This window comes from Hakea prostrata, chromosome 1 (assembly GCF_041222555.1).
Source record: "Hakea prostrata isolate BN-2017 chromosome 1, UWA_Hpros_2, whole genome shotgun sequence".
Taxonomy (NCBI): domain Eukaryota; kingdom Viridiplantae; phylum Streptophyta; class Magnoliopsida; order Proteales; family Proteaceae; genus Hakea; species Hakea prostrata.
The window spans coordinates 2,444,123-2,463,019 of NC_142600.1; the positions used below are offsets into that span (position 1 = coordinate 2,444,123).

The window sequence follows — 18,897 nt, forward strand, 5'->3', positions numbered from 1 at the left end:
CTTGTCTCTCTCTCATGGTCAAAACTCAAAACTCAATCAAATTTGCCTGATTTGATTAACAACATGTTAAGATTTGAATTTTTAATACATGAGTGATTTCCAGCTAGACTTGTGTTCAAATAAAGGAACTCAAGTTTGGTTAATGTTTCACGAAGCTTCCTACAGCCCAACCTTATTCTAACTCTAGCCTCTCAGGAGCATTAATTCTAGCCAATAAGCACGTATGATTAAAGTTCCTTAATCTCATGTGATTGGTGGGTGGTTTGTGTTATCAAGGGGGGGGGGAAGTACAATAGACCTCCCCACCATGAGAATCAAAGCAATAAAAAGTGGCATTCATGAAGACAGTAACCAGGAAAGCTCATAACGAATTTAGAAACTGAAAACATTCATAAACTCAAAACTTATATGCAACCACAATTCACTTTAGAGCTTTAGGACCAAAGGGGATATCTCCACTAGTAACTGCAAAATGAAATTAGTTCATTTTAATCTTTCTTCATTGACAACATAAATGAGAAAAGGCCTCTGTAGTCACTGCTACCCTTAGTAGTACAAGTACTTGCTTAACATGTAAAATACAACCCTCTTATTAAACAACCCACTTCCAAAACGATAAGAGAAATTATTTATATGGATCCGTAAACACAGAATCAAATGTATTCATAATCCTACAGCTTTGAAGCTGCCCCCTTGTCCAGAAACCAAGCTAGCTCCCCTTCTGGTGAAACCATTTGAACAGGCAGCATATCAGAACTTTGGTTATCACCACTGAGCGCTCTATGAACAGGGTCAGCTTTACCAGATCCAGCTACCACAAGTGCTACATTGGCAGATGAATTGATTACTGGAAGAGTGAAAGTGATCCTCTCTGGTGGTGGTTTCGGCGAGTCCTTCACGAAAGTAACCCAACGCTTGTTCTCACTTAAAAGAGGATGCCCGGGGAATAAAGAAGCCACATGACCATCTGGACCCATTCCCAACAGCATGAGATCAAATTTTGGAAATCCAGTAGCTGCTGATAAATCAACTATCTTGTTCTTTACCAACTGGTTAAGACAAGTTTCATAATCATCAGCAGCTCCTTCAGCAGAAAGTGCATCGTTGATAGCATAGACATGACCAGTAGGAATAGGAACCTGCCATGAAACATTATAATCCATAATGTATTTTCAAAATAAAGGACATCAAAATTTATTTGTTGCTGATAAACAAAGTCATCTTGATCGAACACACTTTTCTTAGCATATGCAGCATAAGACAGCAAAAATTGGACTTTTGATAAGTTACGGAACCTTCAGTCTGCATATATAGCGACGCCTTGAAAGCTGAAGAGAAATTTGCTCATACTTTGGGAAGCAAACCACACACACAAACTTCAGGAGATTTGGGGGCTTCTCCCCCATTAGTAGTGAGTAGCATGTGTATTTTATTACACTTATCAAGGATAACCTCCATCTACAGCCTCTTTGGCAGAGATGTTATGTACTTGCATTACTGCTTATAATGCAGTTGCATTAGACAGTAATCCAATATGAAGGCCTAGTCAAGAAGGCCAACAAGAGGGAGGTGACATTTCAAAGGGATGAAAACAAGGATATGCAACCTTGTTGCCTATTTGCATAAAAGACAGTTCTCAAACCATGCACCAACAGTTAATTGAATCAATTCTATTCAATCGGTCAGAGAATGGTTAAAACACCAGCAATTCTATACGGAATGGAATGTTAAGAAAGCAATGGAGAAGAAAGCAAAACTTTAAACGCAGAATCTGTCACTGAGATCAGAAGTTCAAATAAATGAGTAGAGCAAGAATAGCAGACAATAATAATACTTTAATGAAGGATGGTAACAGAACTTTGGTCAAATACCAGATTTGTAAACAAAAGCTAAATAAATAAGGACAAAAAGATAATAGAAGACATCACAACTCGGATCATTAAGCAATAAAAAATTGAAGTTACTGGTGAAGCAACGCATTAAAACTCGGAAGATTTTAAAAGAAAAAAAAATTACATTCATCATAAAAATCTAAGATAAATGTAGCCCACAGTGTGAGCGATGGATACAGCAAGAGTTGATGGCATTCAAAGGACAAGTCAACAACCAAATTTCACTTGAATGGAGGTAAAGGGGAAAAGCCATATTACTTGGCTTGAGATAATGGAGAAGGAAACAGAGTGCTTATAAGACATCAACCTACATGGTTGTTGCATTTGAAATCTGGACTCATATCAGGTCCATTTCCTTGTCAGAAATGGACCATCCATTTCCTTGTAGATGTGTGACATGCATTCCAACATCACATCAAATTGTTGAAATCCATTTATAAGTCACATCAATCACTCATTTGATGTGATTTATAAATGATTTTCAATCATTTGATGTGAAGTTGGGAAACATGGCACACATATGTAAGGAAATGGATCAGAAATGGACCAGATAAATTTCCATTAAAATCTCTAACGTATTTCAAAAAGTGTACAGAAAGATCAACAGGTGACGAGTCTAGGATGCAAAAGGAGCTCATTCCATAATCACAATATCAGGTTAAATTATCAGGCCCCAATCTGAATTTTCACCGGACAAAACCATAAAGTTTATTATTTCAAAGTTAACATTGCAATGAATCCATGGTGGCCGAGGCATTGCAGTTCGCAAAGTTTTTCAGTGGGCACAGCAGTTTCAACTCTCACACATAATTCTGTAAACGGATAAACAAGCGCTGGCGACATTTCTAACATCACAATCCCATCCTTCTTGGAAGGTTACTTCCCTTGTGAAGAATATTTCCACCTTGCCGCTGCCTTCACAGAATGTCAGTTTCACGATACCCTTAGAGAGGCTAACTTTTCTGCCGATGTTCTCGCCAAAACTACCGCTAAATCACAGGACTGGTTCTTCCATCTTAACTCCCCTCCCCCCTTCTTATCTTGGGTCTTACTTTATGATAACCTTAGATGTAAAATCCCCAGAGGCTTTGATGTTAGTACATAAATTTTTTTTCTGACCAAAAAAAAAAAAAAAAAGAATCTAGGTCTCTGTATTAATTCCTACCAAAGGTCTAGAAACATGTTGATCTTTGTCATGGTTCAGAAAGGCCAAGTGTCAGCTGCAAAAATGGAAACTTTGATTAAGTAGTGAAGCAATCATACCTTGCACAGGAATTCATCATAAGCGAGTTTGTAATTACTGTCAGAATGATCTTTGGGAACAACCCTCTCATCCACCCAAAAGAAATGCCATCTCGCCCAGTCGATCGAATCAACGTAAGGAGGTTCAGTTAATTTCCTGAAATCCCATTTTCAGAAAGTCAACAAAAAGGCATAAAACAGAAGAACATAACAATATGCGAAGACAAGTTACTTGTTTACTGACCTAATGCTTTTAATGAGAGAACCCCCGGATACAACTACAGAGAAAGTCCCTTTCTCTCTCACGAATTTCTCAGACAAATCTGAGGTATACTTGGCGAGAGAGACCGAGAGATCTTCCTCTGTGTCAAATACCTGCACCGCCGCTTTACCTTTCGCAATCGCCATTTCTGCCTTGACAGATGACTGCACTTTCGTATTCGAAAGGTTCGGATTTGAGGTTGTCGAGGAAACCGTAATCGATCTGAAGGAGCAAGGAAAAGTTCTCGCCGGAATCAACCTCGGGACTGAGAGAAGGTCAACTGTAGGTCGACGAAAGCGCGAAAACGGAGTGGAAAACGCACGAAGGGAAGATGAACTAATGGACTCCATACATGGAAACCCTTATATAGCCACCACTTCCTTTGTGGTGTCTTCCTCAGTTCAGTCTTCCAGGTTCGCCACGGTATGTTGTTACGGATAAAAATCGAAAGTCCGTGTTGTGACTTGTTAGTTGTTACCTTCTTCTTCTTCTTGCTTTTCTGAAAGTCAGACTGTTGGCGACGTGTCAAATTCATGATCCCACCACTATTTAAAACTCAAGGGTAACTATGTAATTTCATATTTTGGGTGGAATCTAGAGTAGAATTTGACTTCTAGGTTTTCCATCAGAACCATCACCAAGACTGACTGTAATACCATTTATGCCCTTCTTGCAAAATAAACGGCTTACGTTCCGTTCCGTAGTGTACGAAAAGACCTAACTAATCCACGATTATAAGGACCGACTTCTCGTCTGTCCATGACTCCATGGTTTCTTGGTGAAGCACAGATTCCTTGATTTTATGCACTAGCACTGAAGAGATAGACCTGCGTGCACTGAAATTCGTCTTTGTGATTCTGAAAAATGATCAGCGTACGAGATTCTAAGACGCTGTTATCCCTGCTAAACGCGGATCAACGGTCGATTGAACAAATCATCTCAGATTTCGGCTCTGAATTTCCGATAGAAATGCATTTCGGAATCTGCTGTTCGCTGGCCTTTCTCTTGGAGGCAAGATATATTCATCTTCTATCTGTTCGGGCGTAACTTCTTAATTTTTGAACTTTTATACGTATTTGGTATGCTGAAGTGCAATGTGAACTGCTGGATTGTTGGTCAGGTTTTGGGGCATGAATTTTGGGTTCAGATCACTGAGTTAGGTTCTTCAATCTTTTTGCGCTTGATACTTTTCGAAATAAATTATCTCTGGTAGTGCATCCTGTCTGAAGCTGAACGATTAAATAGAATCAAGAATTTAGTTAACTCATATACAAGTGTTAAGTTCTCAATTCTTTTCAACAAAAAGAATAAAGAAGGTTCTGAAGTCTCTGAGAGAGAGACATTTTACTTTACCCTAAAAGATAGAGAGGCATCTTACGGTTGTATATGACTCGGTGATGGAGTTATGGGAAGAATATGCATGAGGAAGGTGGTATAGTAGTGAGATAAATTGAATCTTGTAGTCAAGAACCAAGTCCATTCTTTGTCAAATATGATTACATTTTGATTTTCTGTGATGACGATGCGAATGGCAACAATTGCTAACGGTTCAGATTTTTACCCCCAGGAGAAAAAGATGCTAAAGCCAACTCAGCGTTTGATAGCATTTGCTATTCTTTCTTCATTGCCAGGTTCAACAATTCCATTCGTTTCTTTTCTTATTAATGTGAGTATGCTTTGGTACTTGAAGAATTTCTTGATATTTGTGGTAATTATTTCTTATGACTTAAAAAAACTGTGCCTTTGTTGCCTGAGATCCATTGATGTATTTTTGGAGTATTTGATACTGATTAAAGTGTTGATTCCGGTTTCATTTATATTTTTTTCCTTCCCTGCCATGGGAATTATCCATTTTCGGTTAGATCATAAGTTCTTGTTTTAAATCACCAGATTCTTTCTCCCTGTGTAGTATGACTCCCATACCTTGTATGACTTAATAGCTCTGTCCATGTATGTGGAGAGAGTATGAGTTACTGCCTTGTTAATCATATCAGATATTTTCTAAATCAGTAAACCTCCATCTTAGGATATTCTAACTTTGACTTTTGATGTGAGCATTGTGCAGCGTATGAAGGCATGCCCTTGGGCAATTCTTAAGAGACATGCCCCCGGCACCTGGCATTATGTCACCGAGGAGCATGCCTGTTCATCTGTGTGATGAGAGTTAACTATTTAAGCAAACAGAGCATATTACCGTTTTTGTTCAAAAAGTGCAGCCCTAGTGGCAGTTCAAACTAATTAACTAATGCGTACTCTATAAATTGCTAATTGTTTAGAATCCTGTATTAGGCTTTGGAATGCACATATGCTTATGTGCTAAAGGACTTCTCAACCCAGGCCTTTTAATCTGTTGCATTATTTAATGTAATTGTCACCAATTAATTTTTGAGTTCATATTGTTGTGCGATTTTTTCTGTGTGTGTGTTTATTTATTTATTTATTATTTTATTTTTGGGGGGGGGGGGGGGGTTCATTTATGTCAATTATGATATACTTTTAAGTGTTTCTTTTTAGTTGCACCTCGAATTAATTAGGCAGGTTCCTTTTCTTGTGCTTTCATATGCTTTGTGCTTTCATAGTTCTAATTTGTAGAATACATTGATATGTGGAGATGTATAACTATTACTATTTTGGCAAGCAGAATTTTAGAGTTGTCAGATGCATACTGATGTAGATTCACCACAATAGACTTGTTTATTAGAATAAATCTAGGATTGGTTCTATACACGTTGGGCTTTTGGTCCATTAGGTTTTTAATGTAATAGATCACTTTTATGGACCTAAAACCTGGGAGTATGATTTTATACAGGATTTCCTTTATTAGGACTTAGTACTTATTTTTGGCCTATTTCTAAGTTGGTTTGGTTTGTTCAACTGACCTGGTTCTATGTAGTTCAATTTAAGTTGCAAGCAATTGTTATTGGGTGTTTTAGTTGGGCTGGATTTTGATTTACATTTGCAGTCCTGTTTTGAGTCTCTTCCTATGTTGCTACAATTCATTTTATTGGACATAGGTTTTGACTTTGACAAATTGATGCTTCCATATTTCCACTGGATTCATTTTCTTACTTGTGCCCATTATACAAGAAGCATGGCTTCTTTGTTTTCGAAGCTATTCTGTCTTCAGCAATAGAAATTGCATGTTCATGGATTTATTCTGTCTTCAGCGATAGAAATTGCATGTTTATGGATTTACTCTTATCTCTTTGCAGGCGGCATGTGATGATGCGGCTGAGAAAATGGAAAGGGCTTTTATTCTCCAGTTGTTGGGGTCTGCTTGTGCCGGCAACTACAAGGAGGCTTATAATTGCACATATTTTATATTTTTCCTTGAAACACTCTTCTTGCATGAAAAAATGTGTGCTGTTAGACATATGTTGCACATTCTGATTCAGACACTGGTGGACTTACTTATTTTAGGGACTTAAAAATGGATGTGGTCAAATTTTAGGTTCTTATGAAAACACATATCAGTTTTCTATGAAGATCTTTTTGTCAAATGGCTTGGTTATTGAACATTGTCTTTGTCTCCTCTAGTCCTCTGGGAGACAGAATTGCCAGAGTGATTACCTGACACCCCTGCTGCTTTGCTGCCTATGACTCAAATGGTGCCATGTGTTCCAAGGAACAATCCAATAGTCACTTATTTTGATAGTCAAAATTGACCTGCAAATTCTTAGACTATTGGATTGTTTTTTGTAAAGATCGGACTTTACTAATCCTGAAAGAAAATGTTGAAGTTTACCTGTTTAAGTCAGGAAGTGGGAATTGTCTGTGTTTTCTGTCAGATCTTGATTTGACATGTTGGTATTATCTTGAACCTATCTTTTCTGGTCTCTGTACTTTTTGATGGGTACCTGTTTCACAGTAATGTTTTGAACTTGTACTCCCTTTCAATATTGGAATACATTGAGAAGGCCTTTGTTAAGAGTTGTTGCCTGGTGTACTTGTGGTTTAATTTGTCTTCCATTTATCTCTAAAGAATTCTTCCTGGACCTTGACCTGGAATCCCTTCCAATAACCCATAGTGATTATGAATCTTGGGGTTTGGTGTGTCTTTGCTCTTTGGTTTTGTTTCACATACATCCATTGTTACATATGTTTGTTAACATCTCTTTTAGACTGCCTTCTTGTTTACCAATTTATGTTCTTAGTAGGGAATTTTTTGTGATGCAGGTTCTTAATAAGTCAGCAGTAGATTATATCAAAGGATTTGATCCTTCATCACATGTGAGTACTATATCTTTCAGTGATAATTGATGTCGAGTCCGAGCTTTGAAAATGATGTACACTAAGCTTGCCATTTAGCTTGACCCAGTCTGTTGAATTAATTTTTGTTTCTGGTTGGTTATGTTCCTTGTGTGAATAGCTGTTCAATTCTTTTCTATGGGGTTCCAGGTTCTCCCTCAATGTGAACAACTGCAGAAGCAATATTGTGACAAAGAACCGCGAGAACGTTATACTAGCTTATTCATGAGTGCTGCTGTGAAAAATGTAGTTTCAGATCCTGACGTACCTCGTGGTTGTGATCCGGATTTACCAGAGTATGGCCCTTAACTGTTAACGGTTATTTATGTGATGTCTTTATTATTATTGAAAATAAAAGGAAGTATATGCATGAGCCCCTGTAATTATTACTAATTTTGATTTAACCCCTACTTATTTTATTTGATCCTTTTATGTTCTTGATAGATGTTGATTTCTGTCAGTGATTCAACTAATGTTGGTGTTTTCTCTCATTAATTTCTCTCATTAATTTCTCTCAAGTGTTTGACATGTATGCATTTTAGGCTTCAATATACAGAACCTGGCTCTATACCAAGAGTTGGATCTGGAGACAGGGATGAGACAATAACCGGATTGTTGCATTTGTCCTTGGAACGATTAGATCCTCAATGGATTCGACCTCTTCCACCGCGACTCCCAATACAAGATGGAGAGGCAAGATTCCTACATGATAAGTTAGAACTTAATCACTCCTCTGCTTTGCCTTTCTTATTGGGCTTAGTGCTTCGTAATCTTCTGCAGATTGAGTGGCTCAACCCTGACAATAACCATGAGCTATTATGGGACTATGGTATGTGTGCTGACACTATCAGAGGATCTGCAGTTAGGGATCTGATTGCAAAAGCCTTGAAGGGACCACTTGTGCCTGCCCAACAGAAGGTGTCTATTTTTGGAAAAATAGTAGATTTCTATAGAGTATAGATTTTTATCTATTTGAAAAAAAGAAAAGAAAAGAAAAACTAAAGATGTTGAAATACCATGGATTCTGTTTCAAATGATTGGATTACCATATCTGTAAGAGAGGAGTGTTGCTTCAACTTCCTTATCAATTTCTTGAAAATTTGTAGGCTCCTGCATCTTTATTGTCTATACTTTATTATTTTATTTTCAGCAAGTCTTGGTGGAGTTGGCAAATGACCCGAAGCCTGTGTACCACTGTGGACTGACACCGCAAAAATTACCTGTATGCACTTGCATTGTTACAGAGTTTTGTTCTTTGTTGTTATCATAGGCCTCTCTTATTTTGATATTAAAGACGTCCTTTTTCTTGTTTTCAGGAGCTGGTGAAACACAATCCACTTATTGCCATTGCGGTTCTTACAAAGTTGATGAATTCTGCTGAAATTTCAGAGTATTTTGTTATTAATACTTGTTAATTAGCTTTCTCTTTTTCAGTTCCCTGAATTATATGTAGCTCTATATAACCCACTTCTTTTTTTCTCATGGGTGTGTCATGCAGATACTTTACGGTTCTTGTGAATATGGATATGAGCCTACATTCCATAGAAGTTGTAAATAGGTTAACAGAAGAAGTTGATCTTCCTACAGAATTTGTGCACATGTATATCAGAAATTGTTTATCATCCTGTAAAAACATCAAGGTACTTTACCCTTTTGTTTTCTTGCTAGTTTTATTTTTTCTATGGGAATCAAGGGTTGTATCCTACTAATTCCCTTGTTATTTTTCCCTGCTTTATCTCTTTCTGTTTACTGTAACAACTTATCTAATAGTGATAAAACCATGCTCCTTACGAATATGAAGGTCATGTACAACCTGACTGCCAATCTGACCAAAAAAATGGCAAACTGTGTGGGTTTTCACTTGAGTGACTATAATATAAAACATTGGCACAACACAACTGGATTTTAAGTGGGTCATGTTTGGGTTGAGGGTCACTTTGTCACTCAACCTGTTTGGCCAGTGACTTTTAAATTGCAGAAATAAATTATATACTTAAAATAGGTGTTTATGCTGGTGGTTAAGTTATGTTTAGCATTGTTGGAGTCAGAAGTTCATAACTTTTCTATGGTCGTTAGTGCATTTCTTCTCAATTCCATTAGCCTGAAACATGGCAGAAATCCACGCCCATGAAAACACTAGCTGCAGTAGGTTGACTGAACACAGCATTTGTTCGTACATAAGATGAGGTTTTTATGGATTGATGGAATTACTAAATATGTTGTGTTCAGTTTGGTCCAACCAATAGGTTGTGTTCAGTTTGGTCCAACCAAACTTGACATAATCCATTGTCCTTACTCACTCTTATTGAGAAGTAAGCTCTTCACTTGCATCGAGGCACTAGTTTTCTGTATTGAAATTTTAGACCTGTGGCAAGACAACCCTTGGCATTGGAACCCTCTTCAACAAACTCCTAGCCCTCTAGTGTTGATCCTCCTAGCTTAGTTCTTTATTTACACCCAGCCTACAGGAATCTCGGGCTTTGATCAACTAAGATATATTTAAGGTTCAAGAGTTTGGTTTTGACTGGTATTGACCATGGTGAAATCGAAGATATACCACAGAACTGTTCAAAGTATACTTCTAGAATTGCTGAAATACCCCTCAATATGGTCAAAAATATACTTTTGAACTATTTTTATGCCATAAAAGTTATGGTATTTGCCTGGGGCAGTTGTGGATTGGCTGGAGACCAACTGGAAGTCAAAATCCAGGATCTGCCATGATCAGGTAAATTCAGCTAGGTCAGAATTCAGGGTTTTGTCAGTTTTAAGGTTAGGGTTTGATGTGTGGGCTTTGTTAAGTGGATAGGAGAATCTATTAGTGAAGGTATTGTTTCTGGGTTTTGGGAAAGAGAGGATTTAAGGGTTGACAAATGGGGCAGCAGTCTGAATCGAATTTCCTAGATGGTGTGACAAACATTTGGTCCAAAAATAGGCAGTTGGAACCCCAATCACAATTACTGTGATAACTCAGAACAAGTCACTCCCAATAGTTGAACACAGAGAGTGACTTTCCTTTGTCCGCTTCCCCCTTGACAATGGGAAATGCTCTAAACCTGCATGAAGGCTACCAGCTGTATTTGCCGCTGTCATCCATCACTCAATAGGAAAAATGTAAACCTGTTTTAAAAGCGTTCTAGGTCTTGTTTCTTGATTTCCAAGTTATTGGGTCAGGTCACCTTATAGAGTTAGTCTAAACCATGAACAGAGGGTGAATGTAAGACCAACTGGCCGGCCTGTAAAGGAGGAAGAGAATTGTCAAACTTAATTAGTGCTACGCTTGTCGTCTCTCTCGCACACTAGCATCTAATTCCTGTCTTGACTTTAGCATCTGTTAAGCAACCCTCTGACGTATCCATATTCTATTTGCCAATATTTTGTGAGCACTTCGTGTCTGTCTCAACTAGATTTTTGTTAGTTACTCCTGCCAAATTGTGAATACAATCTCTTAATGTTGTTTTTATATTATTTCTCAGGGTAAGTATATGCAGTACAGACTTGTCAGACTTGTATGTGTTTTCTTAGAAAGCTTAATCCGAAATAAGATTTTCAACGGTGAGGACATCCCTGTTAGAATGTGTTTCCTTCTTATTTGTTGTGATTTTTGTGTGCTCTTTCTTTTAGTGGATTTGAGTACATGCATAAGTGAACACATAATTCTTGGAAGGCATTGTATGTATAAATAGATCATTTCATCTGTTTTTTTTCCGGATGTAGGATATTCACTTTCATATATGGGATAATGGCTGTGGCTAAAGTTGCAAAAGAGCTTGAATTAAAATAAAAGAATTGGAAACGACTTAAAACAAAGGCTTACCTAGTGCACAAGGCTCCCAGCACTAGGGGGTCTGGGAGGTTCAAAATGCACACAGCCTTGCCTCCTTGTGGGGAGAGGCTGTTTCCAGACTTAGACACTGGATCACTAGATCACAACAGAGATAACTTTGCAGTGCAAGTTATGAAGCGTTGGGGAAAGTTTCAGCCTCATCTATCCTGTTCTTTTATCTATTCATTTATCAGTAAACAAAAGCTATTTCTTTTGTGGTCTCCCGTTATTTGTTGCGCATCTATCAGCGTAAGATGGTGAAGAACTATAGTCATTGTCATGTGTCATCAGAACAGAATTGCACTAATAATGGAGATAATTGTTACTGTTGGGAGGTTCCATTACCACTTTACCGTGATTCTGTCATAATCCTTAATTAAGGTCCAAAGAACTGATGCATCCACAGGATCAGGAGGGTCTCCTGCATTTTTAGTTTCAGCACAAAAATTCCCTGTAGTTTTTTGGCCATGGAACTAGATCAATTATCAGCCAACATTTTTCCTAGTTTTCATTTATTATAGGAATCTTGGTAGACTTCTTAAAGGCTGACGGTAAGTGAAGAGAAATAAGATTTCAGATTTTCGAAAGCATGATTTGTTGTCTTTCTCTTCCTTAGAGACACCCAGAAAACTCGACTATTTTTGGGACACCCAGAATGACAGGATGAATACTGACTAGGCCGATTGGCCCTATTCTTATCAATATGAACGGTTGTGTTGGTTTGGGAAAGGCTATTGGATCAAAGCCCTCTACTCAAGAGAAAATTGATGGAAGTTGATGCCTAAACCTTTTGTTTGAATAGCTCTCGGTGGCAATTCTAAAGCTAAACATTTTCAATTTTAACCGAAGTAGATCAATTTAAAAGTCAAGGTAGAAACCAAACATACTAAGAACAAAAAACGAATCAATATGTACTTTGCTTTTTGTGGTATATATCAGAGAGTTATAGTGCTGATCTTCTTTATACAAGCTCTGGATACAATGGATACTTTATTTCTTGTAATCCATATGGTTAGATGTGAATTAATGAATTCATAGTGTGTGTGTTCCTGATGGTTGCTATACTTCATTGTCTATATTTCGCATGGTTAAATTTGGGTGAATGAATTCACTGTGTTCGTGTTCATGGTATTGCAGTTCAAGATATGTTCATTGAGATCCAGGCCTTCTGTACTGATTTCTCAAGGAGCAGGGAAGCAGCGGTGTTGTTTAGGCTGCTGAAAACCGTGGAATGAAAATTTTCAAATTTCAGTTTCCCCGCGATATCTTAATTATTATTGGCTTCATAATTTACACATTCTGGATATCCATCACCAGTCACTCGTTGCTAACAACACAATCTATATGGAAATGGCATCACGGACAAAATAGTCTAATCTTGTAGTGGAAGACACGGTCGCGTTCCAGAATTTAGTCTCAGGATAATAGATGCAGAATGTTTAAAAATCAGTCAATTGCCAATTTCGATCTGGTCTTGCTGATTCCAAATTTCCAATTCAGTGAGGATCAGAATCAGCGAGGATCAGCCAGAATTGGTACCTGAAAATCGCTAAGTAGTCTTTTTGGTTAGTTTTTAGCCACCAAATTTCATTTTACTTTGCTTTCATTTTCCCTTTGATTTTAAAGAGTAGATAAAAATTACGTGTAAAAATCTATTATCGTTAATATGATATGAAGTTTATATAGTTTATGTAATCACATTGGGTTATGATATATATATATATATATATATATATATATATCCTTGCAACCAAACAAACTCTAGTGTTCACAAAATTAATTAAATCAAATCGTCTGAGCTGAATCAGAATAGGTGGAGATGAACGTCTGGTTTTCGTTTTCATCTAGGTTGGCCTCCTCTCCTGTCTCTTCAGATCTAGATGAACAAAAAGAGACAAGTCCCAAACTCCCAATGTGGCAATTACAAAAGTATTCGGTTGCTGCTTTCTGGGCAATGAGAGCTGCAAAAGTGGAGCAGAGTTTTCGGGGAGGGAGTGTTTCCTCACCTCGGCTCCGCTGGTGCAACCATGAGCTTCAAATACCACCCTTCTGCAGAAAGCATATTCATATGGGCACCTTCAGCTGACCTCCAGTTAACCAACCTGCAGAGAATTATGAGCATCTTCAACAATTACGCCACCTCTTGCCTGAAAAACAACATTGTGATAAGATTTCATGTGCTATTCCGGAATCAGCAATTGGTTGGGATCAAACTTCAAAAGTCTTCCAGAACAACTTGTTTATTCAAGTTTGAACTTCGGCAATCCAACCTGCTGCTTGTAAACTCCAAATCTCTTTCTTTTTCATGTTTCCTTTTCTCCCTACTTCATTTGTGTCCCTATCTCACTTATGCTTTATTCTTCCTCATTATAGCCATAAGGCCCATAACCAACCATATGTCCATCTCAACAAAGTACAAAACATGGATTTCCTGCATATGGATAAGCTCCAGAATTAGGTGGTAATTCTAGCAAATATTCAAGGTTACAACTTAAAAATCAAGAATTGCCTAGTATTGAACATAAAAAAGAAAAAAGGGTACCAATGCAGTAGGACCCCGCCATTGTAGGGTCTGGGAAGTGTCATATGCAATGCAGCCTTAACCCTGCTCAAGCCTGTGACCAGTTGCAGAAGAGCAACCTTACTTGCACTAAAGCTTGCCCTCTAACAGGTAAAATAACCACAATAATCATCATGTGGCAGAGCCTCTGCATGAATTTTTAAGAAATAAAAATTAAATGCTGAAGAGACATCCTGGAAATGTGTCAGAGAAATGTTGGATATACTGGTTCTGGACAAAGTATATATATACACACTTTATATATATATAGTATCATGTTAAAACACATCTTTAATAATATGCAGCTCCTAAAAGGAAAGTGTTGAGGGAAAAACAGAAAATTATCTACTATTTTGCTCCCAAAGCTATTAAGATCTTCCAAATCTACCTACATATGCAATTTTTTTTTCAATTTTCATATCGGTTGAAAGACTAAAACAACCCAAAAAAAACCCTATGTATGTAATGATCTTAATATTCTTAAACAATGTATACAGGTTGAAAAGATCGTGAATGACTAAACATTAAAAATTCATGCAAGTTATAAGAAACTATTGAATGACTTTATTATTTAATAAATTATAGATGATTTGAATACCAAAAAAGATTACCCAAACTAAATATTATACATTAGGACAAAAAAGAATCCTATAATTAGTGAAAACATGAAGCAGAACATCTTAAGATCCCATGAAACTTGGAAATGATCGGCTAAATAATAGAAAAACACACACACATACACAAACAGAGTACCTCTACAGAAGTTTCTAGAACCCTAAAGCTGACTTCTGCACTGAAGCTTCACTGCCTTGGAGCACTTACGACCGGTGATATCTAATTGAATACATAGATCAGCTCTAGACAGATATATGGATGACAAACCCTTTTTTTTTTTTTTTTTTTTTTTAAAGCAAGCTCATTTGGTTACTTTATGTGAATAAACTGAAATGCATGAATGCTAGAAAAAAGAGCAAATACCGACAAAATATAGGAAGGGGGCAGGGAAGAACCTCCATCTCTCAGGCGCCTCCTGGAATCAATGTGGCAAATTTTCAGTATAGCCTTTGAGCTTCATCTTTTCAACAACCACAGGGACCAGAAGGATAACTAGTTCTAACTGGTACATCCAACTGCAAAAAGAACCCAGCAGCCAATGTGTTTTATGGTTTTAAGGTTCCAAGGCTTGAGTACATTCTTGAAATTAAACCCTGTATATCAAATAAAAATTAATTCAATTAGCCACAGATTCTGATTTCTATTTTCTAAGAAAATTTTAAATAGAAAAAAAGATATAATGCTATGTTCCAGTACCGTTGATTTCTGATCAAATAAACATATAAATCAAGTTATAATCCAAATAGGGGGGGGGGGGGAGTTGATGGAATGAAGAAAATATGCAGTAACAAAATAATAAGTTTAGTCAAGAAGCATATACCATGAGAAAGCAGACCCCCAATAAGGTGTACTTGATGCATCTGCAAAACAAACTAAAAGGAAAATTAAGGTAATTGAAACTCATATTCGGATCTGCAGCTGCTTTCATCGGAATTGGCTTGGGATCTGCAGCTGCTTCATCAGAATTGGCTGACACTAATCCTCGATCAGTTCTCAAGAAGATCCCATGGAACATTAACTAGTGAAGATTTGATGGGAAAGGGCGTTGCTCTGACTTGGAAGAGTCAAGAAGCATGCCATCAGCTTCGATGAAGCTACAACCAGCAGCCTTATACACATCGCTATCCTTCATCAATTCTCTCATATTCATGGAATCATCCCACCTATTTGCTCCTGCATATGTATTAGATAAGAGAACATAGTTGCCACTGTTATCAGGATCCAATTCAATAAGTTTCTTTGTGATAACCTCAGCCAGCGAAACATTTCCCTGAAGCTTGCAAGCACTCAGCAATATCCTCCACACAATGGCATCAGGGTCTACTGGCATTTTCTGAATGAAGTCAAATGCCCTGTCCAGATTGCCAGAGCGGCTCAGGAGATCAACCATACATCCATAGTGCTTCATCGTTGGTTCCATGCGATAAAACTTGGTCATGCTTTCAAAATATTCAAATCCTTTTTCCACCAATCCTGTGTGAGAGCAGGCTAGCAAAACAGCAACAAAGGTTGCTTCACTTGGCTGAATATTTTCTTTCAACATTTGTGAAAATAAGTCAATAGCATCATGAGCATAACCATTCACTGCAAGTCCTGATATGATTGCAGTCCATGAAACAGTATCTCTGTCCATCATCTCTTTGAAAACTTCCAATGCATTCTCAATGCAGCCACACTTGCAATACATATCTATCAAAGAATTTCCCACATAAACATCAGATTTAATATTGCTCAAGCGAATATAATTATGAATTGACTTCCCAATATCAAGTATGCCCAGATGAGCACAAGCTGAAAGCACACTAGCTACTGTAATTTCATCTGGTTTTACATTTGCCGCCATCATATCCTGGAAAGCACCAAAGCGTCAGAAAATCGTTTTGTCTGACAGTAACCTGTGATCATAGATGTCCAAGAGATCACATCCCTGGATGGCATATGATCAAAAAGTTCTCGTGCAGCAACCACATCACCAACTTTGACATATCCCATGATCATCGTATTCCATGAGACTGTATTTCTTTGAGGCAATTGATCGAACATCTTTCGTCCCAACTCCACAGACCCATGTCTTCCATAGAAATCCATTAGAGTATTTCCCAAGTAAACGTCTATCTTTATATGACTCTCCACAATATACTTAACCACGGAATCAGCAAATTCTAAATAACCCAAATAGCTACAGGCTAAAAGTACTTTGAGCATTGTCACTGCATCAGCCTTCACCTTCTCCGCCTGCATTGCCTCAAAAAGAAGTAATACGTCTTTAAATCTATTGCTTTGACTGTACCCGCAAATCAAAGAGTTCCAAGAAATTAAATCTCTTAAGAGCATCCCATCAAACACTTTGTGGGCTAAATTCAATTCACCACAGGAAGCATACATGTTAATCAAACTATTGGAGACAAAAGGACAAGAATCAAACCCAAGCTTAAGGCAATGGACATGGATCTTCCTGCCATACAAGATATCTGATACACGAGCACATGCCTTGAAGAAGAATGTAAACGTAAGTTTGTTTTCCTTCACACCTATAAACCTCATTCTTTCATACATACAAATTGCTTCACTGGGTCGATCGCTTAAGGAGAACCCACGTATCATCCAATTCCAAATTGACAATGTGGGGTTTTCAATCCGATTAAAAACAAGATAGGCTTTTTGTGAATGTGAAGGAGAGAGAGCGTACACCCGGAGAACATCCATCATCGCAACTGGGTCAGTGTGCAATCCGTTTCTGATGAGGCGTGCATGGAGCTTCTTCGCAACTTCCATTGTAATCCAATCAACCGGTGAGTGGAAATTTTCAAATGATACCAACAAGAGAAGCAAAATTTTCACATTTTGTATGGCATGTTGGTCCACTGTAAAATCAAGATTAGCATATGCTCCAATTGGGCTTTATTATAGGTTTTTATAATAGACTTTTGCAACCTTCTCAAATTTTCCTATCACAATTTTACTTTCTACATTTTCCTCTCCATTCAAAGTTCAAACGTTGAGAAAATGAATCCCAATACCATATTTGAAAGTGTTAGTTTTTCTTATAAGCCGTAAGTGTCCGTGCATTTTGATCTTTGTTAAATTTTCTGAGGGTCACTCTATTTCTTTATCCTTTTACAAAACAAAGTTAACTTTATTATGCATTCAAATCTCAAAAATTCATACCTATTCATTTGAATCAACAACTTCGATACTAAATTATTCATTATTAGATGTTCCAAGAAAGAAGATGATGTATTTAAAGACTTCAAACGATTTTCAGCCTTCATTGATTTAGTGAAGACATTTATCATCAAAAGGAGACTGTTTTCAACTCTCTTTGCTAAATTATACCAAATAATAAGTTAAATATAAACAGACTAAGGAAAATAAAGAGGTATAACCTAGTATTAGTAAGTAAATAGGTTAATCTCAATTAAGGTGCATTTTAGTCTGACTGGTTTGGCACCAAATGGGCCTGAAGTGTGGACTAGGATTACAGTGTCAACGGTAGGATTGTCTATATCGATTACCTAGTGGTAATGTGAAGATTCAAACAAATTTAATGTAAAATCATAAAATGGATTATAACGGATTGTGGTTTGGTTTCAGGCTGGTACGGGCTCTATCACCCCCAATTCAAACACAGCCTAGTAAGGTACGATTTGGGTCAGTTCAGACTATAACCAACTAGTGTTGTTCAGGCTGCAAATTGTCACCCCTAATGAGGACTGATAGTTTGGTAAACTAGCCAAGCTAAACCTGACATGTTTAATAAATAGTTGGGCTAGTCTGGATTTATATAGGCTTTGCCCAAGTGCCAATAGAATAGATAATTAATAATTATATTATTTTATATTTAAAACATTGCAAGATGGGGTGGTGGCGCAGTTGGCTAGCGCGTAGGTCTCATAGCTAAGAGTTATCCTGAGGTCGAGAGTTCGAGCCTCTCTCACCCCATTATTTTGCATTTTGGTTGGGTGCTCCCAAGTCCCAACATGATCCATTTATTATTTACCAAGTTAACCTATGAGTTAAAAACAATAAGGTGGGTCAGGCTGGGCCAGCTTTGGCTTGGACTGGGCATAAGCCCAATCATCTCAAGCCCGGCTCAGCTCTGCTCAATTGCTTATTAATTAATTAAAGAGTTTTCTAGCCTCTCCCCCATGTGATTGAGTATTTGGATATATAAGATAAAATAAGCTTAATTAATAAAATAATATAAAATATTCTTGCAAAACGTCAATCAGTTAGTGTAAAGTATGAAAAA

General features: G+C 37.4%; 2 protein-coding genes, 1 long non-coding RNA gene, 1 other non-coding gene and 1 pseudogene across 9 annotated transcripts; 2 read left to right on the forward strand and 3 right to left on the reverse strand.

Moving 5' to 3' along the window:
• Positions 1-478: 478 nt before the first annotated feature.
• On the reverse strand, positions 479-3,884 carry LOC149026611 (putative 6-phosphogluconolactonase 4, chloroplastic). The gene is made up of 3 exons (XM_089154522.1): positions 3,379-3,884; positions 3,156-3,291; positions 479-1,139 (listed from the first exon to the last, which is right to left on the reverse strand). The coding sequence occupies exons 1-3, from the start codon at positions 3,744-3,746 to the stop codon at positions 672-674; spliced, it is 972 nt and encodes a 323-aa protein (XP_089010648.1). The 5' UTR covers positions 3,747-3,884; the 3' UTR covers positions 479-671.
• A 255-nt stretch (positions 3,885-4,139) lies between these two features.
• Positions 4,140-13,106, forward strand: LOC149026612 (uncharacterized). Of its 6 annotated transcripts, XM_089154536.1 has the most exons (12): positions 4,143-4,407; positions 4,964-5,062; positions 6,609-6,695; positions 7,573-7,626; positions 7,795-7,940; positions 8,187-8,337; positions 8,425-8,562; positions 8,795-8,866; positions 8,961-9,034; positions 9,143-9,284; positions 11,121-11,199; positions 12,608-13,106. In XM_089154536.1, exons 1-12 carry the CDS (start codon positions 4,261-4,263, stop codon positions 12,703-12,705), a joined length of 1,287 nt encoding a protein of 428 aa, XP_089010662.1. In that variant the 5' UTR covers positions 4,143-4,260; the 3' UTR covers positions 12,706-13,106. The 6 variants fall into 6 exon arrangements, with proteins under 6 accessions (XP_089010668.1, XP_089010655.1, XP_089010662.1 ...); XM_089154529.1 differs by lacking the exon at positions 12,608-13,106 and having other exon boundaries at positions 4,142-4,407; positions 11,121-12,593; XM_089154550.1 differs by lacking the exon at positions 11,121-11,199.
• Positions 13,107-13,237: 131 nt separating this feature from the next.
• Positions 13,238-15,336, reverse strand: LOC149026613 (uncharacterized). The gene is made up of 3 exons (XR_016173340.1): positions 15,041-15,336; positions 14,013-14,178; positions 13,238-13,901 (listed from the first exon to the last, which is right to left on the reverse strand). It is a non-coding gene; the product is annotated as an uncharacterized LOC149026613 (long non-coding RNA).
• Positions 15,337-15,604: 268 nt separating this feature from the next.
• LOC149026614 (pentatricopeptide repeat-containing protein At2g22410, mitochondrial pseudogene) lies at positions 15,605-17,501 on the reverse strand (annotated as a pseudogene).
• A 1,002-nt stretch (positions 17,502-18,503) lies between these two features.
• TRNAM-CAU (transfer RNA methionine (anticodon CAU)) lies at positions 18,504-18,587 on the forward strand. The gene is given in 2 exon segments: positions 18,504-18,541; positions 18,552-18,587. It is a non-coding gene; the product is annotated as a tRNA-Met (tRNA).
• Positions 18,588-18,897: the final 310 nt, after the last annotated feature.

Excerpts from the sequence above, each read along its gene's own strand:
- LOC149026611 (XM_089154522.1), bottom strand. The coding sequence starts at position 3,746 with ATGGAGTCCATTAGTTCATCTTCCCTTCGTGCGTTTTCCACTCCGTTT. Across the intron at positions 3,292-3,378 it reads TCTCTCATTAAAAGCATTAG|GAAATTAACTGAACCTCCTT; the intron begins GTCAGTAAACAA and ends ATGGGATTTCAG. Across the intron at positions 1,140-3,155 it reads ATGATGAATTCCTGTGCAAG|GTTCCTATTCCTACTGGTCA; the intron begins GTATGATTGCTT and ends GTTTCATGGCAG.
- LOC149026612 (XM_089154529.1), top strand. The coding sequence starts at position 4,261 with ATGATCAGCGTACGAGATTCTAAGACGCTGTTATCCCTGCTAAACGCG. Across the intron at positions 8,563-8,794 it reads TTGTGCCTGCCCAACAGAAG|CAAGTCTTGGTGGAGTTGGC; the intron begins GTGTCTATTTTT and ends TTTTATTTTCAG. Across the intron at positions 9,285-11,120 it reads CATCCTGTAAAAACATCAAG|GGTAAGTATATGCAGTACAG; the intron begins GTACTTTACCCT and ends ATTATTTCTCAG.